General features: G+C 38.3%; 2 protein-coding genes across 2 annotated transcripts; both read right to left on the bottom strand.

Annotated features, from left to right (window-relative positions):
• Positions 1-926: 926 nt before the first annotated feature.
• Positions 927-21748, bottom strand: LOC104243973 (vacuolar protein sorting-associated protein 35A-like). Its single transcript, XM_009799260.2, has 22 exons — positions 21561-21748; positions 21384-21480; positions 21158-21281; positions 12410-12595; positions 12152-12239; positions 11897-11953; positions 11708-11797; positions 11492-11614; positions 10933-11007; positions 10799-10858; positions 10007-10123; positions 9492-9731; positions 9341-9406; positions 9105-9194; positions 3145-3234; positions 2770-2859; positions 2527-2595; positions 2367-2447; positions 2149-2256; positions 1954-2057; positions 1703-1816; positions 927-1611 (listed from the first exon to the last, which is right to left on the bottom strand). Exons 1-22 carry the CDS (start codon positions 21651-21653, stop codon positions 1386-1388), a joined length of 2388 nt encoding a protein of 795 aa, XP_009797562.1. The 5' UTR covers positions 21654-21748; the 3' UTR covers positions 927-1385.
• Positions 3279-9098, bottom strand: LOC138886510 (uncharacterized mitochondrial protein AtMg00820-like). Its single transcript, XM_070167997.1, has 2 exons — positions 6564-9098; positions 3279-4944 (listed from the first exon to the last, which is right to left on the bottom strand). Exons 1-2 carry the CDS (start codon positions 6757-6759, stop codon positions 4634-4636), a joined length of 507 nt encoding a protein of 168 aa, XP_070024098.1. The 5' UTR covers positions 6760-9098; the 3' UTR covers positions 3279-4633.
• Positions 21749-23559: the final 1811 nt, after the last annotated feature.

Genomic DNA, 23559 nt, shown 5'->3' with positions numbered 1-23559 from the left:
CAGTTCTTTTCTTTCTTCTTCAACTTCCGCTTTTTTGTCTTTCGTTTTGTAATTTTAAACTCCAGTTATTTCTTGCTTGCTGAATTATTAATACTCTTGAATTCAAATTTTATTTTAAACAAGTTCCCTTCTAAACCTACCTGATAAAGATAAAGAACTATCAATATACAAGTGTATTCAGCATAAATTCTTATTATGAGTAGAACAACAACTTCAAAGGTGTTATATTACAGAATACAGATGTACATTTAAAGCAAACATAAATTGTTTTAATGTGTGCTGAGCACCAAAAATAAATACGTACTACATAAAAGGTAAAAGTTAAGAGGAGGAGAAAGGGGAAAGAGCAGGAGAAAGAGGGCTGAAATTATTTAAAAAGTGGGTACAAGTTAAAAAAATTTTAAAAAATGGGTATATGTTAAATGGGGGCGACCAAATAGGCGGCCCGTGCAATTTTTACACAACTCATGTGCCATGGCCCAGACCCCTGTTGGCATGCTTGTAAAAGTTGAGCAACTATTTGTCAAAATCCCAAACCACACTCTTCATACTTGAACCCCCGTATTATACATCAAGCACTGCCAATTCAAATTGTCGAGTTTAAACCTTTGGCCATAGAAGGACCACCACATGTAATTCGCACCCGAAGGGCTAGAATCAAGCACAACACATTTTGGTATTCATGATCATTTCATTGCTGATGGAACATACGGGTCGGCAATTACCCTGATTGATTTATTTGGGTTCATTGGTTATCAACGAGATATGGAATATTAGTGTTAATGTTAGGCCAGTAAAAGGCCATAGTTTATGAAAAGCCTACTTTAAAATTTCTGAATATTAGCTTATTTATAATTAATCGGCCGCAATAGCCTGATACAAAATTGATTGGCTTCCTTATGATATCACATTTTCCACCAACAGAGTTGCTTCAAGAGTAATATTTGATTAAAAGTCATTGGTAATTTGAGAAATGTTTAGGCAAATTCAAATGGGATAGGGCATGTTATACAAAAATACAGGACAAATTATTCCAGTGCTTATCATAATCACATATTTGAACTAGATATTCACGAACTATCTCCCCACCTTTCTCCACCTCAAAAGAAAAGTCTAAAACCTCCAAAAAAATCTAAAACAATTACCGGTGGCAAGCGCTCAAAGTCATAACTGGAGAGCAAATTATTACAACAATCACTCACAATCTTTATTAGGATATGCCGTGAAGGCGTGATCAGGATATACACGTCTCTGCAGCTGCTTCTGCTAGCCCGGTTTCGAATACATTTTTCTCTAGAGCAAGTTGAAAATGAATCAATTTTGTACTTGAACAAAAATGTGTTGCTTTCTCTGACACCAAAAATTCAAAATCCTTGGGAGAATGTCTATTTGATTATGACTTGGTGCCTGATGGGCTCGAATTTCTCACCAACTGCACCACCTTTATCCTTCTGGAACTGGATATATCGCAGGGTGCTTGCAAAGTAGGTATCTGCTGCAGGATCTGCTGTTGTATTTTCGCTTTGCATTTCAGTTGTGATTAGTTCAATCAGGCTCTGGATGGAGGCAACATTAATCTGCGAGACCCCTTTCTCAAAGAAATATAGATACCTGTTAACATACAAATGGTTCTGTTGTTAATGACTTCCAAAAGAACAGTATTTGAGAAGGAAAAAGAGCAGGAATGAAGAGTTGGTTTTACTTGTTTAGAATTTCTATAAAGAGCAAGACCGATCCACTGCTTCCTCGGGTTGCAGTGGACATTTGTTGAGCAGCATTTGCAATCCTTAAGGCCCGCTTTAAGCAAAGCAAAACCCTGGATTAAAAAAAAAAGTAACACATGAGAAGAAGGCAACACAAAAGCATGAAACCAAAAGGAACTCAAAAGAGCCTTAGTAAGTTTAAATTAAATTTATAATTTATCCCCTAAATATGCATGGGATAGCTATGAACCTTTCTCCATCCTTGATATTGTCCTGATCGTCAACCCAGAAAAGATGTGAACAAGCATATACAGCCCTACATTGATCAGGCTTCTTAAGGAGCTTTGCAGAGTACTTGAGGATACAAAGGGGACAGAGCAGTTAGAATCTATTTGTAATGATATTAAAATCAGCAAAAGCAAATAGGAGATGCTAAAACAATTACCCCCGTGGCCTTGTGCGTTAATGTATCCCTGTTCTCAACACCAAAGATGTGCGTTCTCTGAAGAGTCCCTATTATCAAGTGTATTGCAGTCACCTGTGCTTTGGAGTCCTGCCAAACAATTGAATTAACATTAGAAAAATCAACTAAAGCTTCCACGCAAACATATAGCATGCCAGGAATTCCAGAATATAAAATTGAGACAAAAAAGCAGATACTACCGAGATTTCTTCTTCATATAGCATATAAGCTTGAGTGAAAAATTCATAGGCAACAGGCTCTAGGCCAGAGTCATTAGCAGCCTGAGCAACAGAGACAACTGCTTGTCAGTAAAAAACAGATGCGAGCTATCTTCCACAAGTTTGAACGGAAATCATGTACCTCAGCACACTCCAAGTACAACTTCAACGCTAGTTCCGGTACTGGAACAATTGAGAGAGCCTCAATAATCTAGAACAAGGTGTAGCTCATAAGTAACAGAATTACCTCAGGACATTCATAAGAATGGTAAAATTGTAAGAATGACTGCAAATGAAGGAAGACAAGCTAAAGAAAGAAGGAATAGAAGAACACAACTCATAAAACAAGATTTACACTAATAACATCCCCATTCTGTTATAATACCTGATTGAGAATCTGAAAAAATTTCTCAGGCATAGCAGATGCCTCATCCTCAGGAGCATTTTCATCATGACTATGCAGTTGCCTAACAAACTAGAAACAAAGGGAAAATACATCAGTGGTACAACAAAGTAGGTCAATCTATTTGTGAAGGAACTCTCCTCTCTTTCTTCTCTTTAATGGGGAACATGGGGTGGGGGTAGGGGGTAATATACTATTTTTTATGTTCTCTTCTTAGAACGAGTAGTTCCATAGGTGAAGGATCATGCTGACACGCTACATATTCACAAGTCTGCTTCATTTAGCTTAGCACAGAGGGAAAACAAGGAATATTGAGCACCAAACTCCTCTAATAGTCCTTAAGTTGCAGATTCAAACCTTAAGAGAGTTAAAAATAAGGGGAGGGATGGTACAAGGAAGCCTCTTTGGTCCTCCTGTCAAAATGTGTTTATGCACGGCACAAATCATCTGCAATACAATGAAATAGCAAATTGTAACTGTGAGAAGGCATGGGAGAAAATATGATATATTGATATTGTGTGTTCAATACAATACAAGAGGTCCTTATTTATAGCTATACTATACAAGGACATACTACTCCTATTCCAATGTGGGACAAGACTACATTATGTACATATCTAACACTCCCCCTCAAGCCGGTGCATACACGTCATATGTACCGAGCTTGTTACGCATGTAACTAATACGAGAACCAGTAAGAGACTTAGTGAAAATATCTGCTAGTTGATCATTCAACTTTACAAACTTTGTAACAATATCTCCTGAAAGTATTTTTTCTCTAACAAAGTGACAGTTGATCTCAATGTGTTTAGTCCTCTCATGGAACACCGGATTTGACGCAATATGAAAAGCAGCTTGGTTATCACACACTAGTTCCATCCTGTTGATTTCTCCGAACTTTAACTCCTTGAGCAACTGCTTGACCCAAACTAACTCACACGTTGCCATAGCCATGGCCCGATATTCCGCTTCGGCGCTAGATCGAGTAACTACATTTTGTTTCTTGCTCTTCCACGAGACCAAATTACCTCATACTAGAACACAATATCCAGATGTAGATCGTCTATCAGAAGGTGATCCTGCCCAATCAGCATCTGTGTACCCAACAATCTGCTCGTGGCCTCAATCCTCGAATAGTAATCCTTTGCCCGGAGCTGACTTTATATACCGAAGAATACAAACAACTGCATCCTAGTGACTATCACAGGGAGAATCCATAAACTGACTTACAACACTCACCGGAAAAGAAATGTCAAGTCTAGTCACTGTGAGGTAATTCAATTTTCCAACCAACCTCCTATATCTCGTAGGGTCTCTAAGAGGCTCCCCTGTCCAGGCAGAAGCTTAGCATTCGGATCCATAGGAGGGTCAATAGGTCTGCAACCCATCATTCCAGTCTCCTCGAGAATGTCTAAGGCATACTTCCGCTGTGAAATAACAATACCTGAGCTAGACTGAGCGACCTCAATACCTAGAAAATACTTCAGTCTGCCCAGATCCTTAGTTTGGAAGTGCTGAAAGAGATGTTGCTTCAGATTAGTAATATCATCCTGATCGTTGCCAGTAATAACAATATCATCAACATAAACTACCAGATAAATACACAGATTCGGAGCAGAATGCTGATAAAACACAAAGTGATCAGTCTCACTACGAGCCATGCCAAACTCCTGAATAATTGTGCTGAACTTACCAAACCAGGCTCGAGGGGACTGTTTCAAACCATATAGTGACATGCGCAATCTGCATACACAACCACTAAACTCCCCCTGAGCAACAAAACCAGGTAGTTGCTCCATATAAACTTCCTCGCCAAGATCACCGTGGAGAAAAGCATTCTGAATGTCTAACTGATAAAGAGGCCAATGACTACAGCAGCCATGGACAAAAAAAGACAAACAGATGCTACTTTAGCCATGGGAGAGAAAGTATCACTATAATCAAACCCAAAAATCTGAGTATATCCTTTTGCAACAAGACGAGCCTTAAGCCGATCAACCTGGCCATCCGGGAAGACTTTGACTGCATAAACCCAACGACAACCAACAGTAGACTTACCTGTAGGAAGAGGAACAAGCTCCCAAGTGCCACTCGCATGTAAAACAGACATCTCGTTAATCATAGTCTGTCGCCATCCAGGATGAGATAGTGCATCACCTGTAGACTTAGGAATAAAAACAGTGGACAAAGAAGATATAAAAGCATAATGAGGTGACGACAGACGATGATAACTTAGACCAACATAGTGGGGATTAGGATTAAGTGTGGCCGTACACCTTTGCGAAGTGCAATTGGTTGACTAAGATGAGACAAGTCCGCAGTAGGTGCAGAATCTGATGCAAGACGTGAATCACCTGGGCCTGATGCTAGATGTGGACGGCGATGATAAGTCAAGAGTGGCGGAGCTGCAGAAGGTTGAACTAGATTATGTGGAGGAATTGGACCTATAGGTGGTGGAGCTGGAGATGTAGAGGAAGATGGATGGGAGATAGTGACTGAATCTCCAAAAGAAGAGACTGGTAGTACCTCAGAAATATCTAAGTGATTACCTGGACCTGTGAAGTATGATTGGGTTTCAAAGAAGGTAACATCAGCGGACATAAGGTACCGCTGGAGGTCAGGAGAATAGCATCGATACCCATTTTGCGTTCTCGAGAAACCAAAAAATACGCACTTAAGAGCACGGGGAGCTAATTTATCTGTTCCTGGAGTAAGATTATGGACAAAACAAGTGCTTCCAAAGACACGGGGTGGAAGAGGGAACAAAGGTAAGTGGGGAAACATAACAGAGAATGGAACTTGGTTCTGGATAGCTGAAGATGGCATACGATTAATAAGATAGCAAGATGTAAGAACTGCATTCCCCCAAAAACGCAACGGAGCATGAGATTGTATGAGTAGGGTACGAGCAGTTTCAATAAGATGTCTTATTCTTTCTTTCAGCTACCCCATTATGTTGAGATGTGTACGGACAAGATGTTTGATGAATAATCCCATGAGATTTCATAAACTGCTGAAATGGGAAAGACAAATACTATCGGGCATTATCACTACGAAATGTGAGAATAGAAACCCCAAATTGATTTTGAATTTCAGCGTGAAAGGTCTGGAAAATAGAAAACAACTCAGATCAATTTTTTATCAAAAATATCCAGGTGCACCTAGAATAGTCATCAATGAAACTAACAAAGTAGCGGAATCCTAAGGTAGAACTGACCCAACTAGGACCCCAAACATCTGAATGGACTAAAGTAAAAGGTGACTGCTCGATTATCAATACGTCGAGGAAAATGAGAGCGAGTATGCTTACCGAGCTGACAAGACTCACATTCTAGAGCTGACAAGTGAGATAAACCAGGTACCATTTTCTGAAGTTTTGACAAACTAGGATGTCCCAACCGTTTATGTAATAAATCTGGTGAATCAGTAACAAAACAAGTTGTTGAAGGAAGACAAGATGTGAGTCCATGTGATTTAGCAAGGATAAGGTAATAAAGTCCATTTGATTCACGCCCGGTACCAATGATCCGCCCTATACTGCATTCCTGTATAAAACTGGTCATCAAGAAATAAAACGACACATTTAAGTGATTTGGCCAGGCGACTAACAGCTATGAGATTAAAAGGACTATTAGGGACATAAAGAACTGAATCTAAAGGTAAGGAAGGAATTGGGCTTGCTTGACCTATTGCAGTTGCCATGGTTTGAGACCCAGTGGCCATTGTGACTCTTGGAAGAGATTGAGAATACAAAATAGTGAAAAGAGATTTGTTACCAGAAATATGATCCGATGCACCTGAATCAATGACCCAAGACTCAGAGGATGAAGATTGAGAGACACAAGTCACGCTATTACCTGTTTGAACAACGGAAGCTATCTCAGAAGATGTCTGCTTACCTGCTTTGTACTGAAGAAACTCAAAATAATCTACTAAAGAAACCATCCGACTATTCGAAGTATCGGTTCCCATGTCGCTACAATTAATAGTAGTAAGGTTAACTTGAAATAGTGAAAATTAGTAACTCCTTTGGGAAAACTGAAGAAATCGCTGAGAAAATACTGTTTACAGCAGGAAAACAGAACATTGTTCTGCGCCGGAAAACAGTGTTCACTCCGAAATACTGTAGCTCTCGGAATATTACTGTAGCAGCCGGAAAGAATTCAAAGTGGTCGGAATGAAATAAAAACAGTAGGGAGGATCGGAATTACTAGACGACCCAACTGATCTGAAGAAACTTTTTCAAAAAATGGCCGGAAGTCCACTTTTAAAATCACTGTTCACACCGGAAAAATATAAAAGTGTCGGAATTTAGTGTAACCTGGATGGGTAGGCTCGGAATTGCAAGGGAAACAATCTATCCGGAAGAATCTTCACCAAAAAATGGCCGCAAGGTGGCCCACGCGACGTCAGAACTTCACCGGAAAATTTTCTTCCGACCGCTATACTACTGCCGGAGATTTTCACTGGGGTTTGGTCGCCGGACAGTGACTACTCTTGTGGTAGTGTTGGATTTTGCACAACACTAACCGAGACAAAGCAGATGCAAAACAACTTTGAAAAGTCACCGGAAAAAAAGGGTTCCGATGACTGAATTCACTTCCCGGAATCGCTGGAATTTATGCACAGCGATAAATCTCTCACGATAGCTCGGATACCATGTGGAAGGCACGGGAGAAAATATGATATATTGATATTGTGTGTTCAATACAATACAAGAGGTCCTTATTTATAGTTATTCTATACAAGGACATACTACTCATATTCCAATGTGGGACAAGACTACATTATGTACATATCTAACGGTAACAACTCTCGGAAGCAAGAAAACAACACTTACAACTAGGAAAACAAACATTGCAGCCACATAGAAGCAAACCATACAACATTATCATCAGATGCATGCCTTGTCTTGAGCATAAACGATCATATAAAAAAAAAGTGAACCACAGAGCCACGAGGCATGAACTGCTCATTTTGGTTACAAGCTGGGCTTGTACATGGTCATCTTAAAGTTCTCTTCCAGTGTTGGCAGTCATTGGGTTTCTCATCATTTTCCTTTTTCCCCCTTCTTAATAACAAAGTGAAACATCAACACTCTTCGCAGTAGATCATCATATATACATCAATATCGTTTTTTGAGAATGGAATTATACATCAATATCAGGACATCCAACTCATCACCTGCAAGTTGAACCTGATGTTAAGACTCTATAGCTCATTCCCATCCATCTCTCTGGTTAGAAACTTAGAGGATAATAGGGAATATCAGTATCTTCTCTTGCAAGAGGTAGTGATTACTTGATAGAAGAAAATGACTTAAAAAAAAGATAATACATGGTATTCTATCCCAAGTTCATACTCCTGGTTACTTCTTTGGGATGTCAAAACAACCATGACCACATCCTGGAAAATATATATTTGACACTGTACAGACTATTGTTTGAATATTCTATAATATGAAAGGCTGTGGCCAACCTACTTTTACACCATTTACCCAGAGAAACAAAAGAAATACAAATGGAAACAACTAACGGCTTTCTTACTTTATTTTCTGCCAATCAAACCACCACGTTCAACTTTTGGTGAAGGGATTAGAAACTATCATTCTATTAGAAAACAAGTACCTTTGTAATGTTTCCTGAATCTAGATGCTGACGATAAGCTAAGGGCAATCAACAACAACTATGTCTCAATCCCAAACAAGTTGGGGTCGGCGATATGAATACTCATTCCTTTCAATTAGCTCAACTCATATCAACATCATTACCAAAATAAAATAAAACTGCAAGTAAAAAGATAAATATATATATATATATATATATATATATATAATATAGTAATAATAATAACAACAACAACAACAAAAGAATTTCTCTGCCAAGTCCAAAACCTATTCCCAACTAGCATGTATCACCTATATGGATTTTTCTCTTCCATTGTGCATCTTTAGCTAAGTCTGCATTGATTCCAAGGATTTGTACGTCTTTTGAGACAACTATCTTCCATGTGATTTTAGGTCTATGCCGTCCCCTTTTAACACCTTCCCCAACCATAGTTTCACACCTACGGACCGGTGCATATGTAGGTCAACACAGGACATAACCAAACCATCTCAAGCGACCTTACCTTGACCAGGAAAAGGGAAGAAAGTAAGTACACATGTCCACCAGGAACATGCATAAGAGTACACTTGACCAACCTCAATCCGAAAAGGCATTATGCTACAAGGGCATGATTTTTCAGCAATAACAAGTACAGAGGCTGTCCCTCAAAGGAGTATATAAGTAATTTAAAAGAAAGTAAATCATAATTACCTTCAGCATCTCTTCAGGATCATCATTGTGAAGCATTTGAATAAGCCGTGCAACAGAATTCTGCTCTTCCTTGAAATCATCTTCATCAAGCTGAAAATTGGAGGATGAAGAAACTAAGACACAATTGCATACTGCATTGACAAACTAATTTAAAAATAGATGCCAGTGAGGATACAAGGGAAATATAAGATTAAGAACTAAGGTAAATGTTAAAGCAAGTAGAGTTTCCAGTCCACCTCATCATTAACATCCTCACCCAAATCTCTAATCAGTGCTTTCATTAACTCAAAAAGTGCCTCAACCTGACAAGACCAGCAATTTCAAGTAACAAATGGGAAACACTTGTAAGCAATAAATTCAAGTACACACAATTAACTAACATCAAACCTTTTCAGCAGTTGAAATGCAAGTCTTATTTTTCAGAATATTTTGAACCAAAACATTAGCCATCACTTTACTAGTTGCATCATCAAGATACTCCATAAGATGAGGATAATTTGACAGCTTTAGCACAGTATCTATATCCTTGTACTTCTCCAGGGGAGCACTTAGTAGGGCCACAATCTGTTTTGTTGCTTTATTGTCTTTGAGCTTTCCTTTCCCAGAAAGTTTCTGAACACATGCACCCTGCATGTGAAAAAGAGTGTGATCATTACAGGCTCCACGCAAACCAGGCAGGCCAGAAAGCCGTCTAAATTGACATAGCCTTCAAAGTTTGAAAAGTTTCACGTTCAACTTATCTTGTTTTTGCGTTCAACTTATTGTGTTTCTGTTCTACAAATTTCACATGTTCATTATATATCCAGAAAACACAACAGACTAATAAACTTACCCAGAAACATAAAACCTAGAACCGTAGTGTGTATGGCAACTACTTATTGAGAGAGAGAAACAGAACCTACCAGAATCTGATCTACATAATCAAGGCGATCAGGGTGGACATGAAGAGTAAATGTCAAAAGAGATGCATACAAAGTCACCACTCCAGCAATAGGCATGTCTTCTTGAGTCTCTATCACCTGCATCAACAGAGAGACATGCATAACGAAGCGCATCATCATAATCAAAGAAAGTATACATAACTAAAATTCATTACTGATCAGGAAAAAACCGTAGTGCAAGGATTTTAAAGTCGTGTTATTTGGTTCATTTTTGGGATGTCTGTTTTGTTTGCTTTTGTTTTGTTTTCTCTGGAAAAATACCTGTCATTCGATATGATTCTGCAAGTATCGGTTTACTGTGGATTACTAACAGCCTTTTCGTTAAGGTTTATTTTTTCGAAAACCAAAATAATTCCTTTCCAGAAAACAACAGTAATTGTTGTTTATTCTAGGAAACGAAACAACCAAGAACATCTTGGAAAGTTTTCTGGTCCAATTTCTCAAATGGAGAACAGATCAGAATCATCAGGTCATGATTACAGTACAATGTTACCATCTATATTTTCACAAGCGATAATCACCCTGAATGAATCTTTCTGCTACTTTATTTCTAAGATTTATCTGAATCTCCAACAAACACAAAAATTGCTGGTCAATAAGTATCTCTTTATGAAATTCCAAAACATCAGCAATATCCACTAAATCCCTACTCGGTTGAGGTAGAAATCCAGGATATAAAAAAGGTTTCTCCCCAAAGCATTCTAGAATCCATATAGCAGTTTTAATATATTTAAGAACAGTAATCTCAATTACCTTGCCTATGGCATTGTTTAGTTTTGTGAAAGCTTCAACCTGGAAAAACTCAGGTAAGACCTGCAGGAAGAAATTATTCAGAAACTGCAAGGTGTAAATCTCTAATTCTGAAGAAGATTGAATTTGTTACTAACTTCTGCACTTAAAGCAGCATAGTTTGAAAGCCTTTCCATCAGACGAGCAAGCACTGTCTTGATATCAACAGATGGCTGAAGACACAAGACATAAATGACATAGCAAATGATCTAAAAACACAAATGACATAGCAAATAATGCTTGGTAAGTTAAGTTCTGATAAAAAAGGACCACTGATTGTCCACTGTCTAGAACTGTCAAAGAGATAGTTTAAAACAAACAAGTGGCAAGAATTTACTTTACAACAATGACTTCATAAGTGATGTAGATTTGGTCCAAGATTTTTTTTGATCAGGTATAAAAATTATCGAACAAAAGCATACCTAATCTCTTAAGTTTCCCAGCCTATCTTCTAGCATTAGACACGAACTGCATTATTCATTGGCCTCCATAACCTAATTTTTGAATTTATAACGCCGAGTTTATCTTAAACATTCTTGCAGACAGTAAATCAACCTCACGCCCGTGGTGTCCCACCAGGTATGACAGTTTTGCTTCTACATTTTGCTATTGCAGTTAAAGAAAATCCCAATCTATGATTGAACAATACTGACATACCTGAAACTGGGGGCAAGCATCTAGTAATGTTTCAAGAGTTTGTAAGTGGTACTCATCAGGGAAGACTTGGATGATGCAATCCATCAAATATCCCTGTGCAATCTCATCTTTACAGTTGACAACCTAAACATAACATGCGGTACACTATGAGTGAGAATATTGTAAAGATTTTGGCTTAAATAATTACGATAGGGAAGGCCACCAGAGGCAAATTACCTGCTCTAGAACTCTTGGAAGCACCATATCTTTGTACAAATCAAGGTCAATGCCCTCAATTTGACTTAGAACATGCAGGTTTTTCCCCACCTACCAATAATAAGAGCAAAACGAAAATCCTCACATAAGTGTGCACATCCGTGGCATATTTCAATTGCTAGTAATCATGCCTAAGTAACAGCTCATTACAAGATCGCGAAGCTCGCTCCTTTCTTTTTCACGTTTTTCCTTTTCCCGTGCAGGTCCCTGCAGACCAGAAAGCCCGACGCAACCCTCAACTCATGATCAGCAAAGAGTATGTATCATTCAGAAGCATTAAAACACCTGCATGACCACAAAGTATGTCCTCATGATTTCTTTTACCTTCATGACATGCAGGTGTTGTGGCATTATTCATGTCAAAGTACGAGAGCAGTTACAGCATTCACAGACAATTGAACCAACCTGATGTTGCATTCGCACCCAAAGTTTGTTCATTTCTGTGAAATTTTGGAGCACGAATTCTACAGCATCCATGGCAGTGTCAGCATCCCTGTGGGAACAGCATGTCAGGGTATCCAACTAAACGTTCATTTTGTAAATTTTCTTCCAGTGTGCGTAAACCTTGCAATTAGACCATTGCTAAGGTAACCCAGCTAATTTGGGCATCTGACACAATAATGTACCTAAATCGCTGGTAATGCAGCTAGGTGATGCCCTTACCCTTCATATTCAGATCCTATATCAGGCAGTTTATCCCTACTGACTTGGGAAAGGTAACTCCTTAGGAAGAGCCCACGTAACGGATGCTGTATGCTACGGCACATTTCCACCAGATCTTTGAGAATATCCTTGGCAGGAGCCTCCTTTGATTTGATGTACACCGATCCCACTGTACAAAGGAGATACCTAAGAAAAAGAAGGGATAAAAACCATGAAGATACTGACATGCAATTGATATAAGAGCAGAATTAGCATATGCTTAAGAAGGCAATCAGTGGCTTATATACTAGTAATAGAAATCTGAATGCATTACATTTCTCTTGACTGAAAATGAAATCAAGTGTCCTTATAACCGTATTAGCATTTCTTTTTAGTATAAGGTACATTACTGAAGGGCAGAGGAAAATGAAATCAGGTACGTTATAACAGCATTAACATTTCTTTTTACTCAAGGTACATAACCGAAGACTATTAATTTTGTTTTCTTATCAAAAGGGACATAACTGAAGAGCAAAGGAACAATGGAATCAAGAGTCCTTATAACTGTTCCACCATTCAGCGTTGTGTGTACAAGGTTCCCTACTTTTGACACACAATTTGTGTACGAGATTTCATTACTCCCCTTCCCCAGGACATCAATAAATCATTACCTTATCAAAATATACTAGTATACTAGTTAATGCAAATCTGAGACAAATTGAACTTGGTATCTCAGCATTCCTGGATAGGAACTTTGAGCTTCAGCTATACTTGTGACAATCCCTCCCTGTTTGAAAAGCAATCACCAGTTCACAAAAGATTTGGGAAGTTCACTTCATAAAAGGATACCGGCCTATTGCTAATTACCCAGGATGGCTTTGCTTTCCTATAAATTCACATATCTATATTGGACATTTTCCTGCTTCAAATACTCTAAATGCAATGTCAGCAGATTCCCAGTTTCCAAACTGCTAGAACTGTGAAACTTGCATTCACGTGAGTTAAAAGGTTTATTCAACTGAGTGCTAAACAAAACATGGAGAGTGATGTCAGTGAGCAGTTTAAGAGAATATGAACAAAATTTTAAAAGAACTTTAGTGTTACAGGTCAAATGGAACAGCATCCAAACATTCTGATTCAACAGTATTACAGGTGACAGATTTTATTGTCAATAGTCTTGTAGTTCTTCATAGGCAGGCGGGATAGAAAATCTTCTCCCCAAAAGAGACAGACCATCCAGGACCGGACTAAAAAGTAACCCAATTTTCACTACCACATGATTCCAAGTTTGTGATCAGATAATTTATCACGGTGAAGGGGGGACAATGCTTCTCCTCTATAGGCTCTCAGTCTTAGTAACGAAAGCATCATAATTGTACAAGTCAAGTGCTGAAGCTTTATGTGGAACTTTGTATCTACACTAGCATTTGATAAAATTTAGACTGGGAAAGCTGTAAATAAATCTTTTTTTTTTATGAAGTAAAGTTTTTCATTAAAGGCATTAAGAAGATGCAGAAAAAGTACAAAGTGAAAGCCCTTGGTTAACTCCTAATACAAAAACCTATAAAGCTGGGAGTTGACCAAGACCAAGAACCAAAAGTATCACTATTAAACCATAGTAAGAGAGCTAACGAAATCTAAGAAGGGAATAACATCATTTACAGGGGAAAGGTTACTCCAACTAAACAGGTTCATTAGACACTTAGATTTCAATAGGTTGATGGAAGTTGAAATGCCATCAAAACATCTGGTGTTCCTCTCTGTCCAAATACACCAACAGATACATGTTGGGATTATTTGTCAGGTCTTCTTGATGGTTTTGCCAACTTTCCACGAGCACCAGCCTTCAACTGCTTCCTTGATATCCTGAGGAATAGACTAACTGAGACCAAAAACTGCTAAAAAAATATTCCATATATCTGTTGCCACTGGACAGTGCAAGAAGAGATGGTTTACTGATTCTGCATAAGTAAACAGAAGCACATTTCAACTAGAAGAGATGGTTTACGAGATTTCATTACTCCCCTTCCCCAGGACATCAATAAACAGACATCTCCATATATCAAAATATACTAGTTACTGATATATGCCAGGGTGTAAGGCTTTTAGAGGTTGATTTTGGAGCCACCTATCCTTCCAGAATTGACAGAGCTGTCAATCCCTACTCTGAAAGATACCTCTTGAAAGAATTCCTCTTTCAGATTGTTAATATGTTTCCATGGCCCTACTCCATATGGAGCTCTGCTTTGCTTTGTGCTCCAAGTGTCCAGCTTCCCATACTTTGTTGTTACCACCTTCTTCCATATGCTCGTGGTTTCTTGTGCATACCTCCATCACCACTTCAATAGAAGGCTCTTGTTGTGCTTTTGTAAATCTCTAATACCCAGTCCACCTTAGTTCATTGGCATGATTGCTTTGGACCACTTAACCAGGTGGAATTTATGTCCTTCATTGTTGCCCTCCCATAGAAAAGATCTTCTAATTTTGTCCAGTTGCTTTTGAACTTCCAGAACACTATTGATCAGTGTCAATCTCCCTCCCATTGACAAATACTGCATTTTCCATGTTGTCAGTCTTTTCTCTACCTTTTCAATGACTCCATTCCAAAATTCAGTTGCTTTGTACTTTGCTCCTAAAGGAAGGCCTAGATATGTTGTTGGGAAAGAGCAGATGCCACAACCCATAATTCCAGCCAATTCCTCCAGATTAGGCACCTCATTCACCGGGTAAATTAAACTTTTCTCCATATCAATGTGCAGCCCTGAGATGGCTTCAAAAAGTAGTGTCAGGTTTAGATATTGAACTTGTAGCTTCTCTGCCCCACAAAATATTATAGTGTCATCTGCATACAGTAAATGAGATACTATGACTGAGGTAGATGCACTGTTGCGCACCTTGAACCCTTCAATCCACTGCCTTTGTTTTGCCTTGTCAATCTGCTCAATCTCTCCATGGCTAAGATGATAAAAAGGAAGATAGGGGATCTCCTTGCCTTATCCCTTTTTGTGGAGAGAAAAAACCAACTGGAGTTCTGTTGACTAGAATGGAGTATTTAACAGTCGACAGGCTAAATTTAATCTATCTAATCCATCTATCACCAAATCCCATATCTTTCAACATAGAGAGTAAGTATGACCAATTGACTTTATCAAATGCTTTCTCTACATCAAGCTTGCGGAGAATGCCTGGGCCCCATTCTTTAATCTCCCATCCAGCAACTCATTTGCTACAAGTGAAGCATCTGTGATATGTTTACTTTTTTTCAGAAATGCATTTTGTTCTTTTGAGACCAACTTCCAAATGACTGACTTCAACCTTTCTGCTAAGAGTTTAGCTATGATCTTGTATACACTTTCAATGAGACTAATGGGCCTGAAGTCTCTGAGTTCAATTGCACCTTTCTTTTTGAGGACTAGTGTGATAAAAGAAGCATTACTAGATCTGACCATGTAGCAATGCTGGTGAAAGTGGTTAAGAGCACCCATTATGTTAGTTTTAATTATATCCCAAGCTCCTTGATAGAAAGCCATTGTGTATCCATCAGGACCTGGACTTTTGTCCGGTGCACAAGAGTTAATTGTTGCCTTCACCTCCTCTTCTTCAAATGCTCTTTCTAGCCATACCTTCTCGTCTGTTGTTAAGGTAGCTAGATTTTCAAAGTTAGCATTAGGCTTCCATGCTTCATTTTCAGTGTACAAATCTTGATAGAAAGTCAGGATTTCAGCTTTAATTTCCTCACTATCTTCACTAATTTCCTCCCTAATCATCAGTTTGTCTATGCAGTTATTTCTTCTATGAGAGTTGACCATTTTCTGAAAAAATTTGGTGTTTCTGTCTCCTTCTTTGAGCCATAGACACCTAGACTTTTGCCTCCATGAAACCTCTTCTGCCTTTGCCATCTGCTATAGCTCAAGCTTCATGTGCATTGATTCCTCTTTTCCTGCTTGTGTCATCGGTTTGTTTTCAGTTGCTAGTTCCAGTAGAGCTAGATCTTCCGGTAGTCTTCCTTGCTTCCAGCTGACCAAAGGACTCCTTATTCCATCCTGTGATGTCTTTTTTCGGACATCTTAGTTTCTACAGTAGAATGAAGTCTGGATTACCATCAACTGCATAACTAAGCCATCATTCCTTAACCTTGTCCATGAAGCCTTCAGCCTGAAGCCACATATTTTCAAACTTAAAATATGAGGGGTTGGCTGCCCAATCACCACATTCTAATAACAAGGTCTGTGATCTGAGACAACTCTAGGAAGGGCTAGTTGCTTGATTGCTTTAAAGTTGTCATTCCACTTGGGGATAATGAGGAACCTATCTATTCTGGATGCCTGCAAAGACTCTTCACCTCTAAACCAAGTGTAATGAGCCCTCTAAAGAGGCAAATCTATGATACCCAGATCTTGTATGGTGTCAGTGAAGGATTTCATGGCCCTGGATCTCCTTATAGAATTATATCTTTCACTCTCATACCTACAAACATTAAAGTCACCCCCTATGACCCATTGATCTTCCCATGTTCCTCTGATGGCTGCAAGCTCATGCCAGAGTCTCTCTCTCTCTGGGTTAGTGTGAGGCCCATAAACCCCTGTGAAGCACCATCTAAAGTTCTCTTGGGTGCTTTCAAACATGCATGAAATTGTATAAGAGCCTTGATGTACCCCTCTGTTAAGCCACTGTCTTTTGTCCTAAAGAACAATGATACCACCACTTCTTCCAATTGAATTGAGTTCTGCCCGGTCGATCCATCTATTGCCCCAAACTTGCCTAATCCAGTATGGTGACCACTCTTCTATTTTTGTTTCTTGGAGGCAAACTATATCTGCTTTCCATTTATGAATCAATGATTTTATTGTGCTTTTTTCCGCTTCATTTAGACCCCGTACATTCCAGGTTAGGATTTTGATCTTCATCCAGAAAAGGCTTTGTAGTGCCTGTCCCTTTCCCCCGTCTTCTTACCAGTGTTTTGGAAAGCGTTAAGTGCAAAAAAGCGACGACGCCTCGCTTCACCGAAGCGAGAAGCAAAGCGCGCTTTTTTTTCATGTGAAGCGCAATTTAACACATAAATAAAAAAAAATAGGCATAGATAACTGGCTAAGAACTCATTAAAAATAACATATTAAGCAAATGTTTCAATTCTTGAATCAAGAAGTAAATAATAGATACTACAATCAACAACCAAAAAAAAAACAACAGTTAATTCACACGAACCAGAAAACAGAGCATAAAGCAGATGATAAAGCAGAAAACAGAGCACAAAGTAGAATAGAAGAAGAAGAAGTCGTTTAGGGCACAAAATCAGCGCTTAAAAAGTGAAAAAAATTGAAAGAAGAACCAAAAAAGAAGAAGAGAAGAAGAACAGAAGAAGAAGAACAAAAACAGAAGAAGAAGAAGAAGAAGTTGAAGAAACCTTCGACGTCGCTGGAGTTCGCTGGAGAAGAAGTCGTTGAAGAGCGTATGTTTATTTGTTAACAGATGGCTTATTTGCCAAAAAATTTTAAAAAAACCCTAGCAGATGCCTTTTGCTCGCTTAAGCACGCCTTTTTATCGCTTTTCCATTGAGGGGCTTCTCGCTTAAGCGCGAGAATCGAGCGCTTTTTAAATGTGAGTCACTTTTGTAGCAGAAAAGCGATAGCCCTGCGCCGCGTCGCTTCAGCGCTTAAACCAAAAAGCGAGCGCTTTTAATAACATTGCTTCTTACCATCATAATTCATTCCCTATCTCAACCATTCCAATTCTAATGACCGCTTCTTCTTCCCTTTTGTGATGGCCTTGATTGATGTTTTCTGGTTCTGAATATGCTCTTGTCTTTTTTGTTCCATTCGAAGGACCATGGCAAATATTTCATGTTCGAACCTCACAACATTTACCCCAAAAACCTTGCAAGCTTTGAGCATCACCGACTTGGTCCATCTTGAGGTTTCAATAACTGTTGGTGCACCGATATCTTGCGAATCCGAATGACCCATACCATACCATGGAAGAGATAGAGATCTCAAGAAGAAATATCGGCTTCAGAGCTGCTTACAGTTTCAAATTGCTTCATCAACGGAGGTCTTGGAATAATCTGATTCATTGGTTCTGCCTCGTCATCTGCATCCAATGGAGAATCGCATGCAAAGGGCGGAATCTGCTGCTCTGTTATCTGGTCTTTTGCTGCTTCTATTTCAACAAAGAGAGGGTCAAATCTATTTGACTGTGGGAGAAGGCTATTACGTTTAGAACATGGGTCAAAGAGTGGCCCAATAGCCAGCCATTTTTGTCTATAGAAGCTGCCTTTCCTTTGTTGTTTACCCTTTGGGCCTTTTGTATAGTATGACTGGTCCAGATTGCGGCCCAATTTCTTTTCCACTTCTTTACCACGTCTATTATTAAGATTTGGGAGATTCATACGTGGCGGGCCACCCGTTTTGATTTGGGTCACATTAATTACATTTGAATTAAAGTGACTCTGACGTCTGTGCACTATACTATTGATCAGAGGGTTTTCCCATGTCATCTTCGAGAAGCTCGAAGAAGCCTCTACCAACGACTCATTCTGCCATATCTCCGCCGTCTTCCTTTTCTCCACCCCAACAATTTTGTTTCATCTTGGATTATCTTGGTTGTTTGGTCCTCTAGAAATGATATTCTGTATTTCAATTTGTCAATCACCAGATCCAATTCCTTTGGGGGGTCAACTTCCCTGCCATGGACACAGATTCGGGCCCAAAAAGATTAGATCCGTGCTTTGTATCTTCATCTATCCCAACAAAGCCACCACATAGGTCACCGATGTAACGAAAGGTGTTCATTGTGCATCCATGCAATGGAATACCAAATGCCTTCACCCCATTTCTGATCAGCTTCATTCTTCGCCGAAGACGACCCTGCCTCCGGTGACCACCACTCTAAAGATAACTGCCTACCATTCCAATACCAATCCCCTACTTTAACTCTGGCTGCCTCTTGACTGGATGGGAGCTCAAAGAGGAATTGATTGTGTGCTATAGGAGTGATTCTAAGACCTGTCGTCACCTGCCATCTTGTGATGAACCATTTCTGGATGACGTCAGGAATAGGGCTGGAGTGGAAAGGATCGTTGAAACAGCCAACCAAGCATTTTGCTAGAAATTGGGAGCTCTCTACAGTAGCTTTATAGGAGGTTTCACCATCTTCTTGCTGTGTAGGCCATTTTGTGATTGTTGCAGCCGTCAAGAAGGATCTTTTTCGCAGGTCTGTAATTTCCTTGTATTTGTAGTTTGACGCTTCCCCAAAAATTGTAATAACTTCCCTGCTATGTCACCCCAACCCTTATTGTAATCAGCTTCCGGTATGATGATTGATTTTTTCCTTTCCCCAACCCATGTTTCAATTCTAAGATATATGTCATGAATGTTATAGTTTTGATAGACTCTGTAGATGTACGCTTGAATCTTCCTCCCCCATCTTCTGTAAAGATTACTATAGCCCCGTGAAGCATGCTGCATTTGTTCGCATACCCATCTCAAATTGTTTTCATCGATCTTAATCTGACTAGTGAATCTATGGCCACGCTCAATCCAAACATACCATCTGTCAAGTCCCTCACATTCTTCAATAAGTTCGAAAGATTTATTGCCAACTATGAAAAAAGATTTCCTTCCCGTGGTAAGAAGAAAAATCACCGGTGAAAAGAATCATCGGAAAAAAGTTAGAAACGAAAAAATATAGGCGGCACATTTCCCAAGTCAAAGCACATGTCACTGCAGCTTCAGCTGAAGGTGCTGTAAATAAATCTTATAATGGCTAAATTAATAAAGAGAACATGGAAGTGAAGTGAATTGGATTGGATTGACTATTGCGTGTAAAATGGATTATATCCATCATTGTACAAGGGTGTGCTAGTAATACAAGAAAGGTTGGACCTTTCCTATTCCCAAATTATTATCTGATATGCTCCAAATTATGATTTGTTGCTATCTTGCTGTTGTTCCTGTTCTTTTTCATGAATTTTTCACTACTATATTTCCTTCTTACTGCTTTGATTATGCGTGCCATAAACTGAAAGTCTACCGGAAACAGCCTCTCTACCTGCTTCAGGTAGGGTTAGGCCGCCTACACCCTACCCTCTCAAACCCCACTTGTGGAAATACACTAGGTATGTTATTGTTGTTGTTGCTCCAAATTTTATCCCAATAACTTGGGCATGATCAAGTATAGGTGGGGTAGTGCACGTTCGCGAGCACATGATTAGTATTACTTAGCCAACGGTGCTTGCTTCCCAAGTTGTGGTGAAGCAATCACTTGACCAGGTCCTCCTTGTGACAAACACCTTAAGAGGTTTAGTCAAATGTGGTAACTTCTTTGCTAATTGTGGAAGTGTTGTTTGTGGACTAGGCTTTTCCTGCTATTCTAATTAGACACTGAGTTTGTAAGACCCAAAAATCCAACTGGTAGCCTTTTCCTTGATTCATATAGGGTGAAGCCCAATTGGATCTAACCCATTTTAGAGTTATCAGATAGTGTGTGCTTTACTACTTATTTGAGTATTTAGCATTTGAAATATTTAAACAGAATAAGACTGCAAAGTTTGAGCAAATGCTTTTCTTATCAGTAAACTAATATGCCATTAACGACCAAACAGCACTATGTAATATTTACAATAGGATTAAAAAGCAGAAACAGAAAATTGATATATCTTAGCCTGTCTTAATAAGGACTCTATAGTATCTTACAAAGTTCAGCCTTATTTGCATACTCCAGTTAACACAATTAAGGATTCAGAATAAGGACTGGATCGCCATAACAACTTACAATCTGGGCAAAATGTTGCCAGCGTGCTGCACGAGCTCATACAAGTCAACAATAGAGCAACCACGCTTACTCTCCTCCTTGAAGAAAATCTCTAGCTTCCTCAATTCATCAAATGCCCGCATATCTAACAAAGCACAATTCCAATACTGCTGGTTAAAGGATCTTCAAATTCTAACTTACACACTAAGAGGCAAAATATGCATCTAGATCAGTGAAAATCACTTACATAGCTCGTAGTATTTGTGAGGAGAAAGCTTGGAAGTTCGGAGCTCCGAGAGCATCTGAGCCGAGTATTTCAATGCATCTTTCAGATTGCTCGAGTCCTGGAAACTCCAAATTAGGGGTTTTGAATATCAAAAAGCTCAAATTTTACAAGTAAAAAATAGAGGCTTGGGGGAAATACAAGAGCGCGATGCATGTAAAAAGCGTTCTGCTGAAGGCCGGCGATCCCAGCGGCAAGCCACTTCTCTTCGTCTTCAACTCCGTTAGGTATCATATTGGATTGTTCCTAGCAAATTTGGGGGACCTTCGTGTTTGTTTCCTTCTCTTTTTTTGGAGTGGTCGTGCAATTCGAAGTTGATTGGAACTCTATTAAACGTTAAAATCCCATTTCCAATTTTCCCTTCCACCGGGTCAGGGGTCAAAAGCAAAATTACATCAAAGTATTAATTTTGAAAATAAAGATATTTATAAGTCTGTAAAATACATAGAAAAAATATTGTTTAATTCTTTAAATAGTAATAATGTCAAATAATATATAAGATAAAAGGGATTGAAGAAGTATTAGTTTCTCGATATCACAAAGTAAATTTGTACACTTTAGTAATAGTCAATTTATTTGTCCATGCCTAAGTTTAGATACAAAACTATAATTATCTAGAGGGTCGATGCTATGAATTAGATCTGTTGCTTAAGTTGATGGCTTCCATTACACTTTGAAATGACATCCACTCATAGTCGATCTAAATAATCGAGATACATATTTAAAGTAAATGGCGAAGTCAGAAATTTCGCAAAGAGTGTTCAAGATTTAATATATACATGTAGGGGTGTACAAACCGAACCGAAAAATCGCACCAAAACGAAAAGTTAAATTAAATCGATTAAAAAACTCAATCAGGTTTGGTTTGATTTGGTTTGGTATTGAGTAAAAAAATCCAAACCAAACCGACATATAAATGTATAATTTTTATATATACTTTTAAGCTTTTTTATAGAGTTTTTCTTCAAAAATATCTAGAAATATTTGTGATTCTCTTATGGGATGTAATATTTAGTTAAATATGAAGGAACTTTAAATAATAGGTTGTATGATCACTTTCTTATCAAGTGTTAGTGAAATGAGTCAATATCTTTGTTCTTCCATATTTATATGTTAAGATCTATTAAATTCTTATATCTTTTTCGAGTTTGAAATGTTATTTAGATAATTTAAAATTAAATAGAACATATCATTATATAGGTTCATATTTATTTTTATGTACTATTAAATTCGGCTAACCTTGAAAGTGTACATCAACGTAAAATTATTGTTAGATGACTAAAAAATAACTATCATGTGTTACTATGAAAATTCTTCAATAAGAATGTTCTAATAGATCATATATTTGTCATTTTTTTCAATTTTTACTAAACATATATTTACTTATAAAAAAATTTAACAAAAATAAGATTGAAATAATATTTACAGAATAAAAAAATCCGAAAACCCGACAAAATCGAACCAATCCAAACTGATATAGGTGGTTTGGTTTGATTTTGATAAAAAATCGAATCAACCCAGTCCATGTACATCCCTATATACATGTGTAAAAAGTAATTTTTTGATTTATATACTTAGTATAATTTTTTATATACACGGTATAATTTTTTGATGAAGGATGTTTAACTTATCAACCTTCATTGTATGTGGTCACGCAACTGTTAGTCTAGTCTAGTCTACCATTCGATCCACACATGAGGATCAGGATCAAATGAAGGTGCATTAGCAAAAATATTTAAAGAATTGGGTTAATTTTAAAGACATCTCCTCGGGTTTGGCCTCGTTAAGGTCACTTCCCTTGAGGTTTACGATATTACACATACCTCCCTTATTTTAATTTTGTTGAAACAATTCTCTAAATCCATTTATTATTCAATGTCAACTAACTATCAAGCATTACTGAACAATGTACATGATGGAACGAGGCAAATATGATATGGAGCTCATAGATGCTGCCTAGACACAAGCTCATTTTGTGGTTAGCAAGTCACAAAAGATTACTAACGAAGGAAAGGTTGAGCAGATTGCAGATACAATTAGACTTCACAATATGTGAATTATGTGATGATTTGCAGGAGGAAATACAGAGACATTGGTTCTATGAATATGGATGGACAATAGAGCTGAAAGACAAGATGGA

Source organism: Nicotiana sylvestris, chromosome 2 (genome assembly GCF_000393655.2).
Source record: "Nicotiana sylvestris chromosome 2, ASM39365v2, whole genome shotgun sequence".
Taxonomy (NCBI): domain Eukaryota; kingdom Viridiplantae; phylum Streptophyta; class Magnoliopsida; order Solanales; family Solanaceae; genus Nicotiana; species Nicotiana sylvestris.
Note: the sequence above shows the minus strand (reverse complement) of the source record. Positions and strands in the feature narration are given on the sequence as shown.

Excerpts from the sequence above, each read along its gene's own strand:
- LOC138886510 (XM_070167997.1), bottom strand. The coding sequence starts at position 6,759 with ATGGGAACCGATACTTCGAATAGTCGGATGGTTTCTTTAGTAGATTAT. Across the intron at positions 4,945-6,563 it reads TGCATCGGATCATATTTCTG|GTGATGCACTATCTCATCCT; the intron begins GTAACAAATCTC and ends CTAAGTCTACAG.
- LOC104243973 (XM_009799260.2), bottom strand. The coding sequence starts at position 21,653 with ATGATACCTAACGGAGTTGAAGACGAAGAGAAGTGGCTTGCCGCTGGG. Across the intron at positions 11,798-11,896 it reads GGAGCGAGCTTCGCGATCTT|GTGGGGAAAAACCTGCATGT; the intron begins GTAATGAGCTGT and ends TATTATTGGTAG. Across the intron at positions 2,448-2,526 it reads TGTACTTGGAGTGTGCTGAG|GCTGCTAATGACTCTGGCCT; the intron begins GTACATGATTTC and ends TCTGTTGCTCAG.